At 34.7% G+C, this 27952-nt stretch overlaps 1 protein-coding gene across 1 annotated transcript in view; it reads right to left on the bottom strand.

Annotated features, from left to right (window-relative positions):
* LOC136319195 (protein eyes shut homolog) overlaps nt 1-27952 on the bottom strand; it is a 287411-nt gene that overhangs the window by 219543 nt on the left and 39916 nt on the right. Inside the window, exons 2-3 of the mRNA XM_066252573.1 lie at nt 7725-8678; nt 4505-4618 (exon numbers count right to left, since the gene is read on the bottom strand). Coding sequence (XP_066108670.1) covers nt 4505-4618; nt 7725-8505 — 895 coding nt within the window. The 5' untranslated portion in view covers nt 8506-8678. The remainder of the gene's footprint in view (nt 1-4504; nt 4619-7724; nt 8679-27952) is intronic.

The following is a 27952-nucleotide window of genomic DNA, read 5'->3' on the forward strand; positions in this document are numbered from 1 at the left end:
AAAGCAATCTCTTCTTAAGATCAGGAACAAGCAGGGGTGCCCCCATTCACCACTCTTATTCAACATAGTTCTCGAAGTCCTAGCCACAGCAATCAGACAAGAAGAAGAAATAAAGACATCCAAATAGGAAAAGAAGAAGTAAAACTATCATTATTTGTTGAGGACATGATATTGTACATAGAAAACTCTAAAGTCTCATTCAAAAAACTACTGGACTTGATAAATGAATTCAGCAAGGTGGCAGGATATAAAATTAATATTCAGAAATCAGAGGCATTTTTATACACCAACAATGACTTGTTTGAAAGAGTAATTAAGAAAACAATCCCCCTCACTATTGCAACAACAACAAAAAATAATAAAGTACCTAGGAGTAAATTTATCCAATGAGGTTAAAGGTTTGTATTTGGAAAATTATAAAACATTGATAAAAGAAATCAAGGAAGATACAAACAAGTGGAAGCATATACTGTACTCATGGTTGCGAAGAATAAACATCATTAAAATGTCTATATTACCCAAAGCAATCTATAAATTCAATGCAATTCATAGTAAAATACCAATGGCATACTTCAAAGATATACAACAAATAGTTCAAAAATTTATATGGGACCAAAAATGAATAACCTCAGCAATCTTGAAAGTGAAGAATAAAGTGGGAGGTATCACATTTCCTGATATCAAGTTATACTACAGGGCCATTGTACTCAGAACAGTTTGGTACTGGCATAATAACAGGCATACAGCTCAATGGAACAGAACAGAACAGAGTACAAGAAATAAACCAACATATTTATGATCAATTGATATTTGACAAAGGAGGCAAAAGCATACAATGGAGTACAGTCTTTTTAATAAATGGTGTTGGGAAAATTGGACAGTACATGCAAAAAAATGAAACTAGTCCACCAACTTACACCATGCACAAAAATAAGCTCAAAATGGATAAATGACTTAAATGTAAGTTGTGAAATCATAAACATCTTGGAAGAAAACATAGGCAGTAAACTCTCTAGTATCTCTCATAGCAATATTTTTGCTGATTTATCTCCATTGGCAAGTGAAATAAAGGCCAGGATGAACAAATGGGACAATATCAAACTAAAAAGCTGTTGCACAGCAAAAGACACCATGAACAAAATAAAAAGAAATGGAGAACAATGGGAGAACATATTTGTCAATACATCTGATAAGGGGTTAATAACTTAAATTTATAAAGAACTTCTAAAACTCAACACCAGGAAGGTAAACAATCCAATTAAAAAATGGGCAAAATAACTGAATATACACTTCTCCAAAGAAGACATACAAATGGCCCATAGGCAAATAAATAATGTTCAATGTCACTAATCATCAGAGAAATGCAAATTAAAACCACAATAAGATACCACCTCACACTTATCAGAATGGTGCTCATTAACAAAATAACACAGACTAAGTGCTGGTGAGGGTGTGGAGAAAAGGGAACTCTTCTGCATTGCCGGAGGGAGTGCACACTTGTGCAGTCACTGTGGAGAACTGTATGGGGTTTCTTCAAAAAATTAAAAATGGAGCTGCTTTTTGACCCAGCTATCCCAAATTTTAGGAATATATCTTAAGAATACCAAATCACTGATTCAAAAGATATGCACCCCCTTTTTATGGCAGCATTGTTTATAATAGCCAATATCTGGAAAAAGCCCAAGTGTCTGTCAGTGAACAAGTAGACTAAAAAGCCATGGTACATATACACAATGGAATACTACACAGCTGTGAAAAAGAAGGAAACTTGCCTTTTGTGACAGCATGGATGGACCTGGAGATTATTATGCTAAGTGAAACAAGTCAGGCAGAGAAAGAAAAATATAATATGATATCACATACATGTGTAATCTAATAAACAAAGTGAACTGAGGAATGGAATAGTGGGAGAGGCGGGGTCACAGTGACTAGAGGGACAGCAGTCAGAGGGAAGGGGGATAAAGGGATGGGATCAGAGTTTCACTAGAAACTATATATACATAACACAAAGATATAGATAACAGGACAGCAAATCCTAGGGAGAAGGGGGGAAGACGTTAGGGGAGGGGGGCAAAGGAGGTATAAAAAGGGACATGGGGGTGGGGGTTAGGGAGTTATATTCAGTGGGACACTTGAATCCATGTAAACATAATAAATTAAAAATTAATAAAAATAAAAAAGATAAAATAGAATTCAAAATACTTTCGATTTAGCAGACTTTCCTTTGAGATGAACAGAAACCACATATTTTATTGTTCAGTAAATTTTTTTCACTTAAGAATGGCATTATTAGAAAAAGAGTCAATTGAAGGTGTTAATAATTTTGAACATATTAATCACAAATACAACTTTAAAGAAGGTATAGATGATTTGATGGAAAATTTAAATAATAAGACCATATAAAAATACTCATTCTTCAGAAAAATACTAACAACATAGTAAGAGAGATAAATACGACTAAACAGTTTTTGCTGATATTATTTTGTAATGTTCAGAAAATCAATATAAAGTATGTTTTAAATTTTCTCTTTAATTTGCAAACCTCAAGTTACAGTTATATTTTTGGTAATAATTTTATTTAAAAATAATTTTTAGATAAACTACTCCATGTTGGCCTATTTAATGAAACCAAGTTGCCAATCAATAAAAAAGTGATTTAAATATAATTGCAATCGCTTAGCTATCTCTTCTTTTCTCAGAAATGCCATGGTTTGAAAGAAAAATTATATAATTTCCATACATATGCAGAATATGGTAAGAGATTGTAAAACATCTTTCAACTCATAACCTATCTCAATGACACAAAAATTGAAAAAAAAACTTGAACAAAATTTTTAAGAAAGTTAATTTCCTAGTTTTTTTATTTTAATTTTTAAATTCTTCAATTGACATTTAGTATTATTTTATAGTTGGTTTAGGTGTATAGCATTGTGGTTAGAAAATTAAATAATTTAAAAACTGATCCTGCAATAATTTTAGTACCCACCTGGCTCCACGCATAGTTATTACAATATTACTAGTGGTGGGATTCAGCCAGTTTGCACTGGTTCTGCAGAACCAATACCTAATTTTTTGTTGAGTTCGGTGAACCAGTTGCTAAAATGACACTTGTAATCAGATTTCTTTCTAAGGTGGGCGCCTGGGCAGCCGCCCAATGTGGATATCACAAATTTATATTCCTTACTCTTTTTTAATGTTCTTCTGCACAACAAGTATTCTAAGCACCAATAATAATATTCATTCCATTCATAAGTGAAAAGAAATTGCAATTGAGGATGCTAATCAAGAAACAATATGGAAATATCTTAAATAATAATTTTATTGTTTTTTATCAGGTATTATTTAATATTTTTATTAGTATTTTAAAACTCTTATAATCTAGTTTTGTGTACCTCTTTTATTGTTCTTATTTAAGTATTAAATAAATGAAATAATAATCTACCTTTTTGTGTATCTTTTTTTATACTTAAAATGGTCATTAGGGCAGAGAACCATTTTAAAATTAAAATTATGTTAATCCCACCACTGAATATTACTATATCTCCTGTGCTGTACTTTAAATATCCATGACCATTTTGTAACTACCAACTTGTACTTCTTAATCACTTTACCTTTTTTATTCACCTCCCCAACCTACTTATCAGGTAACACACAGTTTTTTTTTGTCTATGGGAATATTCATTTTATCTATTTATTCTGTTATTAGATTTCTCATACAATTGGTGGTCTTATTGCCTGCAGTGTTATTAAACCCTCTTACAATGAAGCAGTGGCTAATGTACTCTACCACAAATTCCAAATTTTCTCTCTCAATTTAGTTAGGTAGAAGCACCTGCAAGAGAAACATTAAAAAATACTTCCATTCTCTGTAGTTTGGGAGATAATCATCTTTTGTTTTCCTCCCACAAAAGGAATCTTTAAGTATCTAATTGTAGTTAAAGATATCACTACTTCAAGACATTTTGAACAGCAACAGATGCAATGATAGTGAGATATATTTCCCAGAAAAGGGAAAACTGTAGAAGAGTGTAAAGATATACAATGGTTTAAATATATTTTCATTGTCAAAGTTAAGAAACTATTGGTTTAAACAGTGATTTTATTTTACATCTTTAAATTCATTTATTCTTCATAAAAGTGTGTTTTCTGCAATGACATGTTACTTAAGGAAATAAGTTAAATATAATGATACAATTATCTGCAATATGTGCACTATTTCTAAAAATATTTTAGTACTTAAGAACAAAATATATTTTTTCCCGGTATAAAAATATGTCAACCGGTGTCCAAACTCTTCCTATATTGTGGAATATTTAGAAAGATAATAATTATTTGTTAACCAAATGGATTTATTAAACTTATCCTTGAAGATGGCCAAAGTATAGAACTTCTAAAATTGTCTGTTTCAGTAATAGAAAAATTTTAATTTAATTTGAAATTTATAAGACAACATTAAAATTACTTTCATGTATAGGTGTAATACATATAATGTACATTTCTTTACCTGAAAATGGTTCATCACATTCACAAATGAAAATATTTGCAGTAATATTGGTGCAATTCCCATGGAAACAGATATGTGGTTCAGTTTGGCCAATAATATCAGAGCAATTTATGCCTGCATAAAAGAAAATTAATTTTTAAAATAGATGAGAATATTGACATTTCATATAAATAATTATAGTCATTAATTTCCCCAAATTCTTTAATAATAAATAATATATTTTTGACAAAATGCAATGCTTATTAAGAAATAGTTCTCCACAATGATGTATTTAAATTAAAATAATTTCAATAAATTTTACATCAGTTTTTCTATCTTCTGACCTTTGCTATAATATTCATATATTTTTCTAATTGTTGATATTTTATTCTCAGAAATTACACAGGAAATTTTAAATTCTATACTTCTTTGCCTTTGCTGTTATTTCAAGTTTTCCAAACCCCACTAACATAAACTACATGGTCCTACTGTGTCAAATACAATGACCCTGCATAACATATTTTTCTATTGTATGTAGTTAATATTCTCATAGTATTCTTCATAGAAGAATGTACCTAGAAAATTTCAGGACATGGCATATGAAAAAATGTTACTACAAAACAATTATACACACAGACTACCTCCCCTCTATTCTAATTGAATGTTTATTTTAATTTTTAAGCCTTTTTTTCCATATTAAATCTTTCTTTCAAATTCCTCATAGACTGACATTCTCAGAAGTCTTCCTTCATTTGCCTCCCAACAACCTTCAACACAATGAAAATGTAAGTAAATATAATTCTGTCATAATATTTCCATACATAAAAACTAAATTAATAGTAGAATGTTTATAGGTCATGTCCTATTTCCATTTTAGTGTGGGTAATGAGCTAAATTGTCATCCTCTCATTTGTTGAAATCCTAACTCTCACGGCTTCATAATGTGACAATATTTGGAGACAGGACTTTTAGAGAGGTAATAAAGTTTAAGTGAGGTCATTAGGGTATGTCCTAATCAAATAAAACTGATGCCCTTGTAAGAAAAGTAATGTGAATCAGAGGGAAGTCGATTAGAAGAAAGAGCAGTGGCTACAGAGCAGGGAGAAAAGCCTACGAAGAAAACCATCTTGCAGATAGCTTGACCTTGAAGGTTTAGCCTCTAGAATTCAGCAAATAAACTTTGGTTGTTAAAGCTTCTCAAACTCTGGTACTCTGTTATGGTAGCACTAGCAATCTAATATAGTAAACACTTCAATTTTTGTGATAATGATACATATCATATTTCTGTATTTTATAAAATTTAAAATTGAAGTGGTTATTAATAATTAAATTGGTAAAATGTTATATTCTCAATGTTTTAAAAATAAATAATATTTGGTACTTTTATGGTGTTTAAAATTTAATGATGTAAATGATCTATAGTTGTGTTTCTAATTAACAAAGAAACAAATATTGGGTAAGAAAAAAATACTCTATGCATTTATGATAAAACTACTGAAATAATATTCCATGATATATGATTACATATATATCAATATTCTGATTGAAGGTAGAAACTGGCTGGCTCAGCGGTAGAGCGTCGGCCTAGCGTGCGGAGGACCCGGGTTCGATTCCCGGCCAGGGCACACAGGAGAAGCGCCCATTTGCTTCTCCACCCCTCCGCCGCGCTTTCCTCTCTGTCTCTCTCTTCCCCTCCCGCAGCCAGGGCTCCGTTGGAGCGGGGATGTCCCGGGCGCTGGGGATGGCTCTGTGGCCTCTGCCCCAGGCGCTAGAGTGGCTCTGGTAGCGACATGGCGACGCCCAGGATGGGCGGAGCATCGCCCCCTGGTGGGCAGAGCGTCGCCCCATGGTGGGCGTGCCGGGTCGGGCGCATGCGGGAGTCTGTCTGGCTGTCTCTCCCTGTTTCCAGCTTCAGAAAAATGAAAAAAAAAAAAAAGTTCTTTGGACAGGTTAAAATGTATGCTTTAAGGTTTCAATTATTTTATTTTTCATTCACCCAAAATCATCAATTTGAGTGTATTCATTTTTTTTTGTCTAAAATGTCTTAATTTTAATTACCTGATATACTACAGAATAAGTAGGGTAACATATCTTTTATCACTATGCCAGCAGAGTCGAATGAGAATTTGACCCCAGTTATAAAAGATGATGTTCAGTAGGTAATGCTGGGAGTAACCTCTGAAATGGCCTTGGTACTTCCCTACTCTAAAGTCTAAAGTTATTTTATCAAACATTGGCATGAGAAAATTTTAGAACTTACAATGGCTCATTGAGTTCTTCCATTACACTTTTTTGCATAGCCTCCTCAAAGTTGGCTACACTGGAGTCTCCCCACACTCCGTGGAGGAAAGACTTGGTTGAAACCCCTGACACCAGACTGACAAGATTACAGTTACCTCCCTGAGCCTGATCTCCTTGCTCCAGTCCTACCTACTGATCATGCTCCTTCCAATCTAGTGACCAAAATATAGTGATCTGCTATTTGTTTTCTCCTACTATCATTCCCAATTATATCACGCATTTCACACTACTAGATCATCCTGGTTTTATCTATCATCCTTCTAATTCTCCTTGCCAAGTCTCTGAAACTGTCATTAAAAGAAAGTCTTTTCTAGAATTCCAAACTTTAAATTTTTTTTAGATTTCTCTATAATCCTCTTCACTGTCCTTTGATGACCCAAATTTCTTAGTAAACTATCAAATAAAAATACCTTATTTTCCTTCAAATCCTCCCTTTGGTATCAGTAATAGGAATTCACATTGTTTTTAGATTGCCTTTCTCTGGCTTCATCTATTCAGTAAATAGCTTACTTTTACAACCTTTTCTCGTCTTTACCCTTGAGTTAACTTATATAACTGGTTATTAATTATCGTGCTTTTTCCATTCTTGTTAGTGTCATCTAGCAGTGGCTCTGTGGGTACCACACCAACATCCATAAAGAGCACTGCATTAGCTCACAAGGATCTTTTCCTGTCCAACTCTCTCAAGCAACTGCAATCAGGATAAAACATGTGTTTTAAGAAGTCCTCTTTAAATAAACAAACAACCCCCCCCCCCAAATACTACTTATTTTAGAGACTGCCTGATAAGATTTTTATATATTCAGAACCCAACTTTAGCTCAGCCTAAAAACATAAAAAAAATTTTCAAATGTATCTTGTTTTTTCATAAATAGCCTGTTATGAATTCAGTGTATTTTCAGATTTTAATAAAATTATGTTATTTTTGAAGTAATCTTACCTATAAATGGTTGGTGACAGATACACTTATATCCTTCATTATTCCACATTTGTCTTTTATTAATGCAACTACTGTTATTCTTACGTGGTTTATAAGAACATGCATCAAGTTCCTGGCAGTATTTTCCAGAAAATGGAGGTTCACAATGGCAGTTGTATGTCTTGCTCCAAACTTCAGTAAGACATTTCCCATGCCCAGAGCAATATTCTGAACTCTTATTTTCTTGGCAGAACTGCTCTTTTACTGTCACATTTAGTCGAAGTCCTAGGTGACAAAGCGATGGACCACTTGCCATTACTGTGATAAAATAGTGTGTCCCAACACTCAGCCACTGAGAATTAACAGTGTGCATTCCTTTTAGTTTGCAACCAAAAAGTAACTGTTCTTCAATGGTGGTATTCTGCGGACAGGCAGTGAATGATGCTTCAGAAACATTCATCAAATTTATTTCTGGAGAATGAAGAGATGGTTCAGAAGAAATTACAAGGATGTCTCCTAATTGAATTTGCAAAGGACAAATCTGGGGAACAGCTTGATTGCCTGAAGTACTCATTTTAGTATTTATATTCTCAAACCAGCAATCTCCATAGACATCCATGCAGATGTTTTCTCTGAGTGTCCAATTCACCACGTAGGATGAGGACTGTGTACGCCATTCTTCCATCAGTTTCCTTTTACATTTAGTTTTCCCATTTACAAACATGCTGTGAAGAACCACCAAGCTCAGAAGCATAATTGATTTGTTAGTCATTATAGGAAATTGTATTTTACAGTCTATCATGAAAATGTCAAAGATGATTGCTCAACATGGGCTTTCTATATTGCTGGATCAATTTCTAAGCAGAGATTCCTGGTGATTGGCTTTTTGGTTTTCTTGACTATTCCAAAATGCAAGACAACTTGATGATTAGGTTTTGACCAAGAAACAGTGGGTTCAACTGCTTTAAATATCACCTTAAACAGAAATAAAAAAAGATTGTTAATGAAGGTTTTCCTAAATTATTAAATAATATAAACATTTGTTAGCTGTTTTCTGTAAGGCCTATGTGACTAGCAGCTAGGCACCTTCTTTGTGAAACAAGGCCAGGTAAATTATGGTTGTTATTTTGCATCTCATCCTTCCCTCTAAAATCACCTTATTCTAAAAAAATTTGGTATCATTACATAATTAAACCAGCAACTTACTATATGTTCTTTTATATCAAACTTGAACATAACTGAAACAGAAATATTCAAGATCCTTCTTTTATGGATGAATTTTATTTTCTTCAGATGTAAGTATCCCTCTCTGATTAGAATTAGAAAAAAATCATTTAAAGACATAAAATAAAAATAAATGGTTTAAATATAATGTTCATGTAATATTTTCATGGAAATATAAGCACTAAAGTATCTGTTGGTGACAAATTATGTTCTTCTAATGGAAATCCAGGAGGTGGAAGCCTTCACATATGTAAAAGAAACAGACATTTCTGCTGTGCAAATCATCCAACTTCTGTAGAAATGGTGGGAGCATGGAAGAAAACAAAAGAGAAAGGAAAGTGTGAAATGGTGTAATGGAAGGATGATAAACAGACGTAGTATAGTAGCACGATCCTCCTTCATCACTCACCACTGGTGTGGAAGGAGGAATCAGATCATTTCTGTTGGAAGCCATCACTACTCCCAGAAAGAAAGCAAGAAACCAAACAGAATTTTGCGATTTAATATATTGACCCAATTAAAAGTAGAAACTAACACTTACTGATGTTTTTCTCTGCACAAATCACTCTACTATTTGATTAAGAAATAAACTACAAACCTCACCTCACAACAAAGGCTATAATGGGAATATATACTCTTTGGAGCTAAGTTTTGTAATTTATTCAATTCTATGCTTCTAGGCCACATGAGCTTTAATTTGCTCCACTCTTATACAGGTAAGAATATATTAAATATATTCATTTAAGTAAATTAGCAAAGTAGTATTGAATTAAGGTAGATTGAGACTATTTAAATATATATGTTATGCAATAAATGGTAGCTTTTATTATTCAGTTGCACTCAGCAATCTAAATAGAGTTTTTTCAGATTCTATAACTCAGCATTTCTAATATACCTTGAATGTCAATTAAATATTGTTAAAATAAAAGAATTTTATTCAATTATATTATATAATAAATTTGTTAATGTCATATATTTATGGTTAGTCTAATATCTTAATGGCAATTTTCAATCATGTAGAAATTAAATTTGAGTTATAAATTACCTTCTTGAAAATTCAGCTATGGATGTTGTAAATCTATAAAATGTGAAATCAAATAAGTAATTTATTATCTTAATATGCAGATAGAAAAAGTTAAATTATAACTTTCTTACAACTAAAAGTTTTGTATGACCATGTTTCTGTGAAATACATTAATCATAACTTCTGGATTTAAATCAATAATCTTGCTAAGGTGTAAAGACTAATTAAATCTATTTGATTGTGAACTATGTGTGTGGTAATAAGCTAGGTACTAGGAATTCATCCATGACAGAGTAAAAGTAGGTAACAACATAAAGAACTAATAAGTTAATGAAGGATACCGATTATTAGGCAACCAGCACCATCTATTTGATATAAAAAAGAGAGTCTAAAGAACTATAAAAATATGTAGCAGGACATTTAATAGGACACAAGGATAAGCTTGACACTGGATATCTTTGAAGAAGTAGGATAAATTGGACTTTTAAATGCAGAGGAAAAAAATATGGTAAAATATAAGCTCTTAGTTTAGGTAGTATATCAAGAGGGGCAGATATTGTCACTAACGGAGCTCACATTTTATCTGAGGGCAATGGAGAACTTCTTGAAGATTTATTTGGAAGATTAACAAGAGCAATTTTTTTTTTGTATTTTTGTATTTTTCCGAAGCCAGAAACGGGGAGTCAGTCAGACAGACTCCCGCATGCGCCTGACTGGGATCCACTCGACACGCCCACCAGGGGGCGATGCTCTGCCCATCCCGGGTGTCACTCTGTTGCAACCAGAGCCACTCTAGCACCTGAGGCAGAGGCCACAGAGCCATCCCCAGCGCACGGGTCAACCTTGCTCCAATGGAGCCTGGGCTGCGGGAGGGGAAGAGAGAGACAGAGAGGAAGGAGAGGGGGAGGGGTGGAGAAGCAGATGGGAGCCTCTCTTTTGTGCCCTGGCCGGGAATCGAACCCAGGAATCAAACGCGGGACTCCTGCACGCCAGGCTGACACTCTACCACTGAGCCAACCAGCAAGGGCCAACAAGAGCAATTTTTAATGACAGTTTATTTGCAGGGTAAGGGATGTATTCACTGGTAGTTACAATTGGGAGAGTTGAGTAATGAGGAGAAGGTAGTAGCACTAATCTAGTGAAACAATAATAATGAGTACAGTGGCAGTAGAAATATAACACTGACAGAGTCCAGAAATACAGTAGGTCCCTAAAGTCATGGTGCACTTTTGACCGGTCACAGGAAAGCAACAAAAGATGATAGAAATGTGAAATCTGCACCAAATAAAAGGAAAACTCTCCCAGTTTCATACGTATTCAGTGCAGTTCGATGTGGGCTCACACACAGATTTTTTTAGGGCTCCTTAGGTAGCTATCCCGGATAGCCTCTACAGACTCGTCACTGACTGATGGCCTACCAGAACAGGGTTTCTCCACCAAACTGCCGGTTTCCTTCAACTGCTTATCCCACCAAGTAATGTTATTCCTATGTGGTGGCGCTTCATTATAAACACGCCGATATTCACATTGCACTTTGGTCACGGATTCAAATTTAGCGAGCCACAGAACACACTGAACTTTCCTTTATACCGTACACATCTCGACTGGCATGGCCGTGGGCTGCTCCGCTGTATACCTGGTGTTACATCATCATCTGCTCATGCGCACATGCTGCCACTCATCCTACAGAAACTGGGAGGGTTTTCCTTTTATTTGGTGCAGATTTCACATTTCTATCGTCTTTTGTTGCTTTCCTGTGACTGGTCAAAAGTGCACCATGACTTTACGGACACACTGTACATACTTAAATGGTAAAATTATAAAGTCTTCAAGGCTATTGACCAATGGGGAGAGAAAGAAACCCAGAAGGAACAAATGCAGAAACAGGACAGTAAAAAAAGAGAGGGGATGCCAGAATCCCTAATGCATATATTGAATTTGAAGTCCATTGAAATGATTTTCTTATAGAAGTATGTAGATATCAATGGTATATACACATGCGATCATAGAGGAGAAGCTGATCTGCTACTCTAAATCTGAAAATATTGATTATATATTTTTTATATTTTAATATGTATGTAAAGTTTGGAAGTTTGCTTTAAAATGTGAATTACTTGATCTTATTTTTTTATCATTGGGAGGTAACAAGACAGAATAGAAGAAGATAAATCACATGAATACAGTGCAGTACAGGAGAAAAGACATAAGATTATTGTAGATTATTAAGGCTGTGACTTCAGTGGCCAGAATTTGAGAAATTTATCTGGTGGGGCCTTCTGTTTATAAAAAAGGAGGCGTTTTGTGAAGACGGTGAGATTGGAGGTAAAAGGTTGGGCAAGATTTGAAATAAACAGTGAAAAAATATGAGATAATGTTAATTAAGACAAAATAGAGGTACCACTGGGCAAAACTGAAATACTTTTATGGCTGTAATTCACAAATTTACAGTAGTATCAACCTGCACAGGTGCAGTATTTCCCCAGTAGCCTAGAGAAAAAAGTACAATAAAAATTTAAGTAGTATATGGATTTAAATACACACTGTCACCAGTTTATTTCTACATGGAAAGTCTAAAAAACAAACTACATTTGTATCGAAGAAAAATTGGGTCTGTGTGACAATTTTAGACTAGCTGCAGATGTGAGCTTGCATTATTGTGTGGCCTATCCCAGGCTTCCCAGAATTCTCTGGATCCCCAATTACTGTGCATTTATATTTTCTAAGAGAAAATGACTTGATGTAATACTTTTCCATCTCAATAATATTTCAGTAAATAAAAATAGAAGTTAAAATTAAAACTTAGAAAACTTTTATGAGGTCAGTTTTCATCTATATATTAGCTGAATACATAATGCATTGAATTTTATTGTTACAAGATTAATATAAGCATCAAATATAGATACCTCTAAATAAGAAGCTATAATTTTGATTCAAGTATAAGGATGTATAATACAGTTTTCCATTTAAAAACACATGGTTCTGCATCCCAGAGTTTGATAAGTTGTTTTTACATTTCCATTTAGTTTAAAATATATTTTATGTTTTTCTTGCAAGCAACTTTTTTATTGTCCATCGTGGTATTTAATAGTAAATTGTTAAATTTCTAAATATTTGAATGCCCCTTAGGTATCGTTCTGATATTTAATTCTAATTTTATTCCATTGTGATTTGAGAGCATACTTTGCATAATTTCATTCTTTAAATTTGTTCAGCTGTGTTTTATGGCCTAGCATGTGGTCTGCCTTGGTGAATGTTTCATGTATACTCAATGTATACTAAAAAAAATAAAATGTGTCTTTTTGTTGTTGGATGGGGTATTCTGTCAATTCCAATTAGACCAAGCTGGTTGATGGTACTAAAACAGTCAAACATCTGCCTGCCTGTTTGACATATATATATCGACTGTTGATTTATTATTTTTCCTGTCAGATTCATCAGTTATTGCCTAAAATGTTTTCACATACTGTTCTTAGGAACATACACATTAAGGACAATTATATTTTCTGAGAGAATTGTTTTTTTGTTGTTGTTATTATCTAGTATTCCCCTTTATCTCTGATCATTTTTCTTGTTCTATTTTTTCCTTAAGTGAAAAGTGGGGAAGCAGAGAGACAGACTCCCACATGAATCCTGACCAGGATACACCTCCTAGCAAGCACTCTATGGGGCAGTGCTCTGCCCCTCTGGGGTAATTGCACTATTGCTCGGCAACTGAGCTATTTTAGCACCTGAAAATAAATTGTAATTCTTATCCTGGTTTCTCTAAAGGTAAGGTGTGTTTTTCCCTTCTTGGTTCATTCAAGATTTGGAAAGTTCTCAACTATTATTCCCTCAAGCATTTCTTCAGTTTGGTGCACGCTTTTCCTTCTGATATTCCAAAACATACGTGTTTCACCTTTTAAAATGGTCCTAAAATTCTTCGATATTCTACTTTAAAAAAAAATTTCTTCTTTGTATTTTAATCAGGGGAGTTTCTCTTGATACATTTTCAAGCTCACTGACCTTTTCTCAGCTTTTTCAGCTGTGTCCAGTTTATTGATGTACCAACAAAGGCATTCTTTAGTTCTGTGACTGTGTTTTTGATATCAAGCATTTTTTTTTGTATTTTTCCAAAGTGAGAAATGAGGGGTGGCAGACAGACTCCCACATGCACCCAACCAGGATTTACTAGGCATGCCCACCAGGGGGCAATGCTCAGCCCATCTGGGGCATTGTTCTACTGCAACCAGAACCATTCTAGCACCTGAGGTGGAGGTCATGGAGCCATCCTCAGAGCCTTGGCCAACTTTGCTCCAATGGAGTCCTGGCTCTGGGAGGGAAGATAAAGAGGAGGAAAAGTGGAGAAGCAGATGAGCACTTCTCCTGGGTGCTCTGGCTGAGAATCAAACCTGGGACTTCTACATGCCAGGTTGATGCTCTAATACTGAGCCAACTGGCCATGTCATTTCTTTTTTTTGTATTTTTCTGAAGCTGGAAACGGGGAGAGACAGTCAGACAGACTCCCGCATGCGCCGGACCGGGATCCACCTGGAACGCCCACCAGGGGCGACGCTCTGCCCACCAGGGGGCAATGCTCTGCCCCTCTGGGGCGTCGCTCTGCCGCGACCAGAGCCACTCTAGCGCCTGGGGCAGAGGCCAAGGAGCCATCCCCAGCGCCCGGGCCATCTTTGCTCCAATGGAGCTTTGGCTGCGGGAGTGGAAGAGAGAGACAGAGAGGAAGGAGGGGTGGGGGTGGAGAAGCAAATGGGTGCTTCTCCTATGTGCCCTGACCGGGAATTGAACCCGGGTCCCCCGCATGCCAGGCCGACGCTCTACCGCTGAGCCAACTGGCCAGGGCCCATTTCTTTTTTTTTTATTATTATTCTTTCTTAGAGTTTACATCTCTCTGCTAACATTACCAATCTGTTTTTTCTTTCTTTCTTCCATTTATCTTAGAGCTTTAACATAGTATTCATAGCTATTTTAAATTCTCCATATAATTACAATATCTGTGTGAAATCTGAATTTGGTTCCGATGCTATTTTACCTCTTCAGACTATTCTCTCTAGCCTATTGGCATGCCTTACAATTTTCTTGTTGAAACCCAACATATTATATTCGTTGATATGTACTAGGTAAGTGGATCTTTAGTGTGAGAATATATGTTAATCAGACTGGGATTTGGGATTTATTTAGTGGTTGCAGTATATATTGGTGCCAAAGGCTTCAGATTTCTTTAGTGTCTTTGTTTTTAACTTCCTTCTTGACTTTGGACTTTTCTAAGTACTCCTCTACAGAGAATGTTTGTATCTTTCACCTTTTTTACTTGTAATCTACTATTCTCATATTAAAGTCCTGTTGGTTTGGTATTAAGGTACAAGAGTAGACAAGCATTCTGTAATCTTCAAGTTAAATCTCCTCTTTCTAAAGGATCTGTTCTCCAGGCTGCAGCCTTTACAAGAATTTTTCTCATATAACTTTCCTCTCTTAAGAGAGAAAGAAAGGCTGGAGGGGGCCTGAAGTTTGAAGCATGTTCTTCCCCACTGTTCTGGTGCAAGACTCAAATAAAACTACCCCCTGCAGAGTAAGCCTTTGTTACAAAGAAGGTCTGGGTTTATTTCAAAAGGATTACTCTTCTCATCTCTTTGCTTTGGCCCCAATTGCATCATTCTCAGGTTTTTACAAGAACTTGGTGGATATCCTGAAAGTAAAGCCCACAGGATATGTGTGAAGGCCCAACTAAGACTGTGGCTCCCAGACATTCCTAGTCATTACACCTTTCAGCAATGCATTGAAATTTCCATTTCAGTGTCCCTACCAGATTATGCCTTCAGTGGTTTCTGCTTCAAGTAAAAGGTATCTGCTAGGACTATCTCTATTCACCTGTCTCTCCAGATTGCAAGGGGGCAGTGGGACCTGCAACCTCTGTTTTCTGGTGGGTTTAAGAAAAGTCATTGATTTTTAATTTGTTGAGCTTTTCTTGCCATAAGGATGAGAATGAAGATTTCCAAGCTTTTTATATGTTGTGCTGTAACACAAATTTTACTGACTTTTTTACTGGATTTTTTCAGATATATTAGTGACTGCCTACTATACAAGAAAAGGAGTTTTTATAGTTTTTCTATGAGTAGTTCTACTGAGTAATATCACGTTATATAGATATACCACAATTTGTTTATCCATACACCTGATGATAAACATTGGGGGTTCCAGGTATTGTCTGTTATAAATAAAGCTTCTGTAAACATTCCATAACAAATCTCTTGTGGGTGGACATTTTTATTGATCATATCTGGATTTCTAGGAGTAAAATGGATGAGTTAGCTGTCTAGTGCATGTTTGCCTTTTAGAAAACTGCCAAGTGTTCTCTAAAATTATTTGATTACTATATAGTTCCATCTACAATCTTTGAGGTTCAGGTTATTCAAAATGTTCAGTTTCTTTCATTTCAGTTGATCTAACACATATCTTATTGTGGTTTAATTTTAAATAACCTTGAGCATCTTTTCAATGCTTTTTTGCCATCTGTATACGTTCTCTGGTGAAGTATTTGTTCATATATTTTACCGTCTTGATAGGGCAATTTGTTTTCTTATTATTGAATTTCCAGATACAAATCCTTTGCTAGATATATGACGTTCAAATATTTTCTTGCAGTGTGTTGCTTAAATTCTCATTCTGTTAGTAAAAATTGAATAATATTTCCCAAAACAGTTCTTAATTTGAGGATGTCCAGTTTGTCTACTTTTTTTCCTCAAGGCTTTTGAACTTAATATGAAAACCCTGTAAATATGGTAAAAACACCCTGTGATCCCTTTTTAGTTTCTTGTTTGTTTTGCCATTGCAGACTTCCATCTAGGATTTCTGCAATCCTAACTAACTTTCCTCTAGATGCAAGCCCAGCCGTCCTTTGGCACTTTCTATCCATATCACTCTGCTTCCCATTTTGCCTCACTCTTCTGTTGGTTCCTTGTTTCCTGGACCATGCATATTATTTCACAATAAGATCATTTTTGTCAAGAATATTTTCCTGTACACTCTTTAACAAGGGTAAATGGGAGGCATATTTTAAAAGCTCAATTGTCATAAAATATTATTAGGTTCATACTTTTAATATTTTTTGTCTGCATATAGAGGAATGAATTGAAGAACATTTTCTTTTCCTGCATTTTGTTGAATGCAAAGTTCAAGATTATTTTTTATTTCGAATCCTTTGTATATATAACCTTTTTCTTATATTTTTCTCTCACAAACTTTTATCTCTGATCTTCTAAATATTTAAATGATTAAGACTTGAAGTGGGCCATTTGGCAATCATTTAGATGTACCAAAATAAAGTAGTTGTATGTGTGCACATGTGTGTTTATGTTATTTAAAAATTCATGTAATTTAATTGTAAAATAATATTACTCAAGACAATTACTTCATTCAGTGATTTCTTATTTAATTGAGAAATATGATGCAAGCAATTTTACAGATGAAGATGATATCCTCCAGTTCCCTCTTGTTTACTTTCAATTTGAACTTCAGAACATTTTTTTTTTTTTACAGAGACAGAGAGAGAGAGAGAGTCAGAGAGAAGAATAGATAGGGACAGACAGGAACAGAGAGAAATGAGAAGCATCAATCATCAGTTTTTTGTTGCGACACCTTAGTTGTTCATTGATTGTTTTCTCATATGTGCCTTGACCGTGGGCCTTCAGCAGACCGAGTAATCCCTTTGCTCAAGCCAGCAACCTTGGGTTCAAGCTGGTGAGCTTTGCTCTAACCAAATGAGCCCATGCTCAAGCTGGAGACCTCGGGGTCTCAAACCTGGGTCCTCCGCATCCCAGTCCAATGCTCTATCCACTGCGCCACCGCCTGGTCAGGCTAGAACATGTTTTTGTACTTAAAATACATTAAAGCCAATGTTTTTAATTGTGATTAAGAAACACTTTCTTACCAATTCCTTAAGGAGATTTTTTTAACTTCTTCCCTACAAAGATTAAAGTTGTATTCAGGCCATTATACAATGAAATTGACAAACAGTAACTAGACTGCTGCTTTTATTTTTATTTTTGTGCTATAAAAATATATTATGCATGACATTACTTAAAAGACTGGTTGGAAAATAACACACCTGCTTATTTTCCTACTAATGGTAAATGCTATTTTTATATACTAGAGAAAATTTTTCCTCTAACTACTCTATAAATAATTCTAAGACCAGAGAAAATAATTAATTAAAATGACTCACTTTTAAATGTGTGTTTCCTGCATCTATTTGTTCTTATATATCATGGAAACCACATGTTTCAGCTGGAATAGGGAAACTGGCCTGTCCTGTGGTGGCACAGTAAATAAAGTGTCAATCTAGAACATTGAGGTTGTCAGTTAGAAAGCCTGGGCTTGCTTAGTTAACGTACATATGGGAGTTGATGCTTCCTGCTCCTCCCAGCCCCCATCTCTTTTTCTTTATCTCTCTCCTCTCTAAAATGAGTAAAAAAAATAATAAAATAAGAAAACTGTTTTTGGTCTTGCCAGAGAGGTATTATTTTTTCCAATCTAAAGAGGAACAAAACTGGTATCAGCACATCAAATAAATTTCCTGAGATCACACAGTTTGTAGGTGATAAAGAATTTAAAACCACTCTAATACACTGGTTACCTTTAGGTCACCATTGTGCAAAATATTCCCCTAACTTTCCCTAGGACACTTAGACATTAATATATATAGTTATCTTCCATACCTTATACTTTTGAAAATATAAATATATTGCAGGGTGATTTTAATTGTAGGAATCTTTGTAGGAATATTCCATAAAACTTGGGATGCAAATACATTACATTCTCTAGCAAATATTAAGGCTGAAAATTATTTATAGAAATATTATGGAAAAAGAAAAGGATGAAGGAAGGGAGAGAAAAGGGAAGGAGGGAGAAAAGAAGGAATGAAAGAAAGATGGAGGATTCAACTCTTAAGAAAGCAGAAATCATTGAATGAAATTATATATATATATATATATTAAAATCTCTAGCACCATTCTCTTGTATTTTATTTGAATTTTATAAGATGTGACATATGGAATGTGTACCCTGCCCCACAAACAGAGGAAATCTTTCTATTTATAGGTATACATATTCTACATGTGAAAGAATATTTCTCATGTAAATGTGTCTATTTCTAAGCAATTAGACCTATAGGTCAACAAAAGTCACTGCTAATGCCCCACAGACAATAAAGCACTTTTTTTTAAGTGAAAGGAGGGGAGTTAGAGGGACAGACTTCCGCATGCATTGCCCTTCCCACTGGCAATTCCCATCTGGGGCCAATGCTCAAATCAACCAAGCTATCATCAGCACTAATGCTCAGGCTAATTGAGCCACTGGCTATGAGAGGGGAAGAGAGAAGGGGGAGAGAGGGTGAAAAAAAAAAGCAGATGGTTGCTCCTCATGTGTGTCCAGACTGGGAATAGAAACCAAGACGTTCGCAGGCAGGGCCAATGCTTTTCCACTGAGAAAACTGGCCATGGCTTAAAGCAGTGGTCCCCAACCTTTTTTGGGCCACGGACCGGTTCAATGTAAGAAAATATTTTCATGGACCGGCCTTTGGAATGGGACGGATAAATGTATCATGTGATCGAGACAAGTGTCAAGAGTGAGTTTTAGACGGATATAACAGAGAGAATCTGGTCATTTTTAAAAAATAAAACATCGTTCAGACTTAAATATAAATAAAACGGAAATAATGTAAGTTATTTATTCTTTCTCTGCAGACCGGTACCAAATGACCCACGGACTGGTACTGGTCTGCAGCCCGGGGGTTGGGGACCACTGGCCTAAAGTATTTTCAAGTATGGTGAACTTAAGGTCCCTAGAAATGTGGCCTTAACAATTAAAAGTAAAATTAGGACATGCAAAACTCAGAAGTTTCTTTTAAGAAGAGGACAAAGAAAATGTACAGGAAGCATGAATGGTAATTTATCGTTCAGGAGAAAATGTAATTGTATAAGAAAATTAAAATTTTAGTATGGAGTGAAACAACTTATTAAAGGTGTCAGAATAAAAGTTAACATTTTATTGAAGGTTTAATCTGCATCAGGCACTACAATAAATGTTCTATATGTTTTATTATTTTAATCTTTGATCTTGAAATTAGCGCAATTATTTACCTTCATTTTATTATTTTTTAAATTTTTATTTATTGATTTTAGCAAGAGAGGAAGGGAGAGACAGAGAGAGAAAGAAACACCAAGCTCTTCCTGTATGTGTCCTGACCAGGGTTCGAACTGACAACTTCTATGTTTTGAGGATGCTCCAACCAACAGAGCTATCCGGCCAGGACTACCTCCATTTTATATGTGAGGGTACAAAAATGCACAAGAATACATGTTGCTACTAACTTTTTTCACTATAATTCCCTTAAAATTCTCCCCATTGAAACTATGTTTTTGGAGGCAATATACAGTGTGTCCATAAAGTCATGGTGCACTTTTGACCAGTCACAGGAAAGCAACAAAAGACGATAGAAATGTGAAATCGGCACCAAATAAAAGGAAAACCCTCCCAGTTTCATACCTATTCAGTGCAGTTTGATGTGGGTTCATGCACAGATTTTTTAGGGCTCCTTACGTAGCTATCCCGGATAGCCTCTACAGATTCGTCACTGACTGATGGCCTACCAGAACGGGGTTTCTCCACCAAACTGTCGGTTTCCTTCAACTGCTTATCCCACTGAGTAATGTTATTCCTATGTGGTGGCGCTTCATTATAAATGCACCGATATTCACATTGCACTTTGGTCACGGATTCAAATTTAGAGAGCCACAGAATACACTGAACTTTCCTTTATACCGTACACATCTCGACTGGCATGGCTGTGGGCTGCTCTGCTGTATACATGGTGTTACGTCATCATCTGTGCATGCGCACATGCTGCCACATCATCCTACAGAAACTGGGAGGGTTTTCCTTTTATTTGGTGCAGATTTCACATTTCTATTGTCTTTTGTTGCTTTTCTGTGACTGGTCAAAAGTGCACTATGACTTTACAGACACACTGTAGTATAAAAGAAACAAAAGTTGATGTGACAACAGTGGAAGTAGTTCTTGTCCAGACCCTGCTATTTACTAGCCGTAGTACCCTACTTACTAGTCAGAGAACTCATTTTCTCACTGGTAGGAAACAAAAGAGTTTAGATTTCACAATCTTTCATGTACTTTTCAGGTATCACACTATATGCTGCTATTATGCTTTCTATAAGGTAATAAAATACACTATTTATGATACTAATTTTGTGTATTAACTTGATTGAGTACAGGGATAAGCAGATATCTGGTTGTTTTGGGCTGTGACTGTGAGGCTGTTTCTGGAAGAAACTAGCATTTGTATAAGTATAAGGAGCAAAGCAGATGAGGGTGGTGGGAGCCTGAGTAGAATAGGGGTACTGAATATGTGAACCAAATCTGGTCCTTCCCTCACTGAAGGTGGGGGAGCAAGGTACTCTTTCTGATCTTATGACACTGCCTCAGGGACTGGAAAACTGGGAAAAGGAAGTCCCAAATCTTACTACCACCTGTAGTGATTCTAGTTTCATGTTTGCCTGGGGTATAGGAGCCTCAAGTAGTTTCTGGAATTCTTGCAAAGACGATTTGTCTCTGAATTGTTGTTGAGTCAATGTGTTTGATTGGGAAAGGAAGGTTGGTTTTCCTACTCTGCCATTGTTCCCATGTCACACCTTATGTATTGGATATATATCACTATCCTCTGGCTACTTTTTTTTTTATGAATTAAGAACATGAATAATTTATAATAAGCCAAAGGGGAGAAAGGCAATGTAATTCTTACAAAATTTATAGATGTAGACATTTAAATATAGTGCTTTTTTGTAATGACTATAACTTGGATATTGTTAATCTAGAAAGTCATGAGTAGGACAGAATAATTTCTTTAGGATACAATGAGCACATTAAGATATGTATATATGTATATATATCAATAGGTGGAATCGACTAAAAGAGGAACTCGTCAGAGTTATTGTAATATCTAATCTACTTGTTTCTTAGCAAGTTCAATTTCTTTCTTTGCAAATTCATTACCAATTTTACAGAATGATAATTTTATTAGACAAAGGGTATTCTGAAGTCAGTGCTTGATTGCATATCAAAATATTCCTACACATAATAAATATATTATAGTCTCATGTTATTTTCTACATATTTTGATGTTATTTCTTTATAATGGGAGAGGCAATTAAAGATCAAAGATAACATGCATCACACTCAGGATCAGGAATTTGGGAATAGACATAAAATTATGACTAATAAGGAAATGATTTACATGTTCCAATACTCTATTGGAGTTACCACTTTTCTTTCTATCACACCAAACTGAAGGTATATAGGAATATATTTGCTGCAATTAAGAGACAAAATGTGATTTGTTTATGCATATTTAGACTTGAGTCTCTTATCAAAGTTTTCTGACAAAAGACAGAGAAAGTCTTTTATTTATATCTATTAAAGTTCATTTAATAGATATAAATGACACAATATGTACAATATATATTGCATCAATTTTCAATATATTGAAAATGACTGCCTTTTCAAACTTTCACCATGTGTATTACATAAAATCTGCAGTGATTAAGCACAGAAACTCTGAGGTTAAAAACTCTGGTTACAAATTTTTGTTTTCTTACTTTTTACATCCCTACACTATAGAAATTAACACTGTTTGCTCATCTGTAAAATGAAGGTAATAATTGTTTATATATCATGGAATTATTATGAGAATTAAATAAACCATAAAATATTTTGATACTCAGACCTCTCAAAAGAGAGTTCATCCTTTTTTTTGTAAACTAGTATATGTATATGTGGAGAACTCTAAAAATCAGATTTCTTTAAAAATTCCCATAAAAAGACACTTTCTAAAGAGGACATAGAGATGGCCAATAGACATATAAAGAGATGGTCAATGTCACTAATTATAAGATAAATACAAATTGAAGCCACAATGAGATACCACCTCACACCTGTCAGAATGGCTATCATCCATAAATCAACAAACAAAAAATGTTGGGGAGGGTGTGAAGAACAAGGAACTCTCGTGCACTGTTGGTAGGAAAGCAGATTGGTACAGACACTGTGAAAAGTAGTCTGCAGTTACCTCAAAAAATTAAAAATGTAACTGCCTTTTGACCTAGCCATCCCACTTCTGGGAATATATTCTAAGAATCCTAAAACACTAATTTGAAAGACTATGCATTCCTATTGTTCACTGCAGTGCTATTTACAATACTCAAAATTTGAAAACAGCTCAAGTGACCACCAGTAGATGAGTGGATAAAAAAAAGTTATGGTACATTTATACAATGTAATACCGGGTGGCCATAAAAAAGAAGGAAATCTTATCTTTTAAGACAGCACGGATGTACCTGGGGAGCATTATGCCAAGTGAAATAAGCCAATCAAGAAAGATAAGTACCATGTGATTTTACTCACATGTGAAATCTAATAACAAAATGAACTAACAAAGAAAATAGAGACAGACTCATCCGTAGAGAGCAGACTGACAGCTGTCAGGAGAGGGGGTGCTGGCAGGAGGGGGTGGAGACATTGAGCTAAATAGGACAAAGCAAAAGGAAAAAAAAACCTCATGGATAAGAACAACAGTGTGGTGATTGCAGTGGGGTAGAGAAGGAGGAAGGTGCAGGGGGGATAAATGACAATGGATGAAGACTTGACTTGAAGAACACACAATAGAGTGTACAAAGATGTTATAGAACTGGGCACCTGAAACTGGTAAAATTATGCTAATCAGTGTCACCCCAATAAATTCAATTAAAAATAAAAGTAAAGGGAAAGAAAATTTCTTTTATCATATTTTTAGACTAATTTATATATTCAAATATATCTGAAAGTTCACAAAAAAATGTCCATATTAAGGAAAGCTAACAATTGTTTTAGTGTTAAAAGTGTGTCATTTAATTGGCTAACTTGCAGGGCCTACTTTCTCCAATCTTCTTTCAGAATATACTCTAGATCAGTGGTCCCCAACCCCCAGGCTGCGGACCAGTACCGGTCCGTGGGCCATTTGGTACCAGTCTATAGAGAAAGAATAAATAACTTACATATAAATATTTATTTATATTTAAGTCTGAACGATGCTTTATTTTTTAAAAATGACCAGATTCCCTCTGTTATATCCGTCTAAGACTCACTCTTGACGCTTGTCTCGGTCACGTGATACATTTATCCATCCCACCCTAAAGACTGGTCCGTGAAAATATTTTCTGACATTAAACTGGTCTGTGGCCCAAAAAAGGTTGGGGACCACTGCTTTAGATTGAATGTCCGCATGCTCCCAAAACTCTTATGTTGAAATCTCGATCATCAGCCTGAGGGTATTTAGATATGAGATCTTTGGGAGATAATTAGTTTTACATAAAGTCATGAGGATTGAGCCCTCCTGATGGGATTAGTTCCTTGACCAGAAAAGGAAGAGACCAGAGCAGCCTCTCTAGTGCTCTGCGTCCTCCCTCCCCACACACACCTCGTGTGAGGACACAGCAAGAGCTCAGCCATCTGCAGGAAGAGGACACTCATCAGACCCTGAAAATGCTTGCACCTTGATTTTAGATTTCCTAGCTTTCAGAACTGGGAGAAATAAATATTTTTTGTTTAGATAATGCAATCTGTGGTAATTTGTTATAGAAACCCAAACTAAGATATGGTACTTATGACAATGACTATTAGAAGATTGTAAATATAATTTTTTATGTAATGCCAGTCTGTCATAAAAGTCCTCAAACTATATAAGAGCAGAGATTTTACTGTCTTCTATTAACCAAAATATTTCAATCTTTCTATCGTCTATTAGCATTCTTTGACATATAACAGATGCTAAATATTTTTTGATTTAATAACCAACAAAATGAGTGAATAATAATGTAACTAAATTTTAGTTATTGAGTTTATTTCATAGACTTTAGGGAAAACTTACTTTCAAATCTCCTCTGTTTATTTTCTTTACAAAATACAGCATTATCACATTTAGAATAATTATATCTAATATTAATACTATTTTATATTTTTCTTAGCACTTGCAAAATTATTATTCAGAAAACATCCACAAAATAGAAAGTAAAATCTACAAATTCAGCTTTGGATTGTGTTATACTTGAATTATTTATTTGAAGCTTATGGTGATTTTCTGATAAAATGAAAATAAAAATCTATATATTCTGACTTCTACAAGAAATTATATTGTTCTATAGCAGAACACTTTCTTTATAACTATAAATTCAATGACAAATTAGTAAAAGCATTATGTGAGGAGTGTTCTTAAGTTTTGAAAAATACATGCATATGTATGTATCAAAACACATGCTAGCATATATAATTTAAGAATTTTTATCCATTTTTGCATCCAAATATAAGTTAATTTTTATTATCCAATTTGCATATCTCATAAATAATCTAATCTTCTCTGTAAGACTATTGAATATTTATTTCATTTAATTTTATCTTTAGTTGTCATTCTCACATCTTTTTTTGCAGGTGTGCTGTAAAAGCTAATGATTCTGTAATTTTGAATAATAAATGAACTTTTCACATTCTATCAGTTATTCTGTTTCTAATTTTTCCTTAGATCTCCTAGTTATATAAAATTTAGTATAACATTTAAGTGTAAAGTTTCAGAAAATAACAAAAAATGAAAATCACAGCTAAATTTATCATACTGCATTTTAACATTTAAAGTCATTTTAATATTTAGTTTGACTGTTCATTATGTCCTAAGAATTATGTTTACAACTAAATGTGAATGGAATCTTCAAATATATAAATATATACTAACAGGAGAAAAAATAACATTTGTTGATATTATATCATATATCAAACCCTAAGGAAATGTCTGTCACATTAGACTTTTAAAAATGGTTTATCTATTGTTAGATGGCAGGTGTCTGATAATTATATAGATAAATCAGGGACAGTACACATTAACAAGAAATAAGCTCTGTATTATAGAAAATTTACTAACAGAGACTAGATGAGTATTCCTCAAAAATGTTTTAAAAGAAATTAGTACACTGAATACTAAATTCAACTTGGTGATTCCTTAGGGCTTTCTATTTCTAATGCAATATAAATATTACTGACTTGTGATCTTTATTACAAGTCATCAATAATTTTCCTAGTTTTCTGATGATGTGAGCATTTGATTCTCCAAACCCCACTTGGAAACTTTATGAGTAGCTATGAAGATGACAGAGTTTTCATCTCCTTGTCTAGTGGATGTGGATTTACTCTGACATCAACAACTTAATTTCCTGTGTGTTTTCTTTTCTCCATGACAGTATCAACCTCTATCTACCGTGTAAGGTTTTTACAAAAATAAATGAATCACTAAATAAAAACATGTTTAGAAACAAAAGCATTTCATAATTATGTAATGTAACCATAAGACTGCAAACACCTTAAAGGCAGGATTTGTGTCTTTATAATCTATCCTTACTTCTCAAACTAATTGCCCTTCAGCCCTGACCAAAGAAGATAAGTCTCCCTATGTTTGTAGATCATGTATTAATATCATCTTTACAGGATATTTGTTCTCCTCAATATCTGCTCCACCCCAGTCCTTATTGTCTCTAGACTGGTATCCCATATCATGTAACAGCTTTTTTCTAGATTACTGCAAGCTCAACACTGCCCCCCCAATAAAATAAAATAAAATAAAATAAAATAAAATAAAATAAAATAAAATAAAATATAAAATAAAATAAATAAAATAAAAATCTTATAAACCAGGAAATTTTAGAATCACACCAATGTGTTGACAGTACCAGAAAAATTGTAGCAGTGGATCTTGAGGGTAGAAGAATATGGAGAAGTAGAATGTAAACATAGATCTTTGAGAATTTTCATTAACTTAGGAGCATCTCCTTTAATTTAGCAAGGCTATCTGTGGCTAGTCTTAACACAATATCTACTTAAAATCTAGTAACAACAATGATTCAAAAGAAATTAAGTAGAGATTTCAGGAATTCTTGGCATATATATATATATATATATATATATATATATATATATATATATATATTGTGTGTGAGACAGAGAGAGACAGAGAGAGGGACAGATAGGGACAGACAGCAGATAGACAGGAAGGGAAAGAGATGAAAAGCATCAATTCTTTGTTCTGAAACCTTAATTGTTCATTTATTGTTTTCTCATATGTGCCTTGACTGGGGGACTCCAGCAGAATGAGTGACCCCTTGCTCAAGCCAGCAACCTTGGGTTCAAGCTGGTAAGCTGTGCTCAAACCAGATGAGCGTGTGCTCAAGTCAGTGACCTTGGGGTTTCAAACCTGGGTCCTCTGTGTCCCAATCTGACTCTCTATCCACTGCGCCACTGCCTGGTCAGGCTTGGCATATTTTTGAAGCTTCATGAAAGAGAAAATACTAGAACGACTCTAATATGCAAATGAGAACTAAGAACTGACCCAAGAACCTGAGGGTTGACCACCTGGCTATGATCCCAAGGAGGGCCAGAAAACACTCACTTTCCTAAGGCAATACAGAATGCCTCACTGAAAGGGACATCTGCAACTTTGAGCAGGTCAGTATTGGTTATTTTCTTGATCTACGCCTGTTTTGAAGATTGGGTAGGCTGCCATAGAATTTGCTTTCTAATCTAAAGAAAAGTTATGAAGTTTCAGAATATCAGAAGCCAGGTTGGTCCAATTCTCTGCATAACCATCTCTATAGTTATTTCTAACATTACAAAATATACATTTGAGATAGACATTGGCAGAACACTTATGTGAGTCCATTAATTATATATTATGGACATTATGGAGGAAAGATCCAAAAAGAAACCTTTTTATTTGTCCTCCATACCATACATTAAGATGTGAAATTCGAAGAATTGAAAAATACCCTGCTGGTTATTCATTTCAAATCCATAATATATTCACCTGCTTAGTCCTTGCACAAACCAGCTAAATCATTGGAAATAATGGAAGATTACCTTAACAAAA

This window comes from Saccopteryx bilineata, chromosome 1 (assembly GCF_036850765.1).
Source record: "Saccopteryx bilineata isolate mSacBil1 chromosome 1, mSacBil1_pri_phased_curated, whole genome shotgun sequence".
NCBI lineage: Eukaryota > Metazoa > Chordata > Mammalia > Chiroptera > Emballonuridae > Saccopteryx > Saccopteryx bilineata.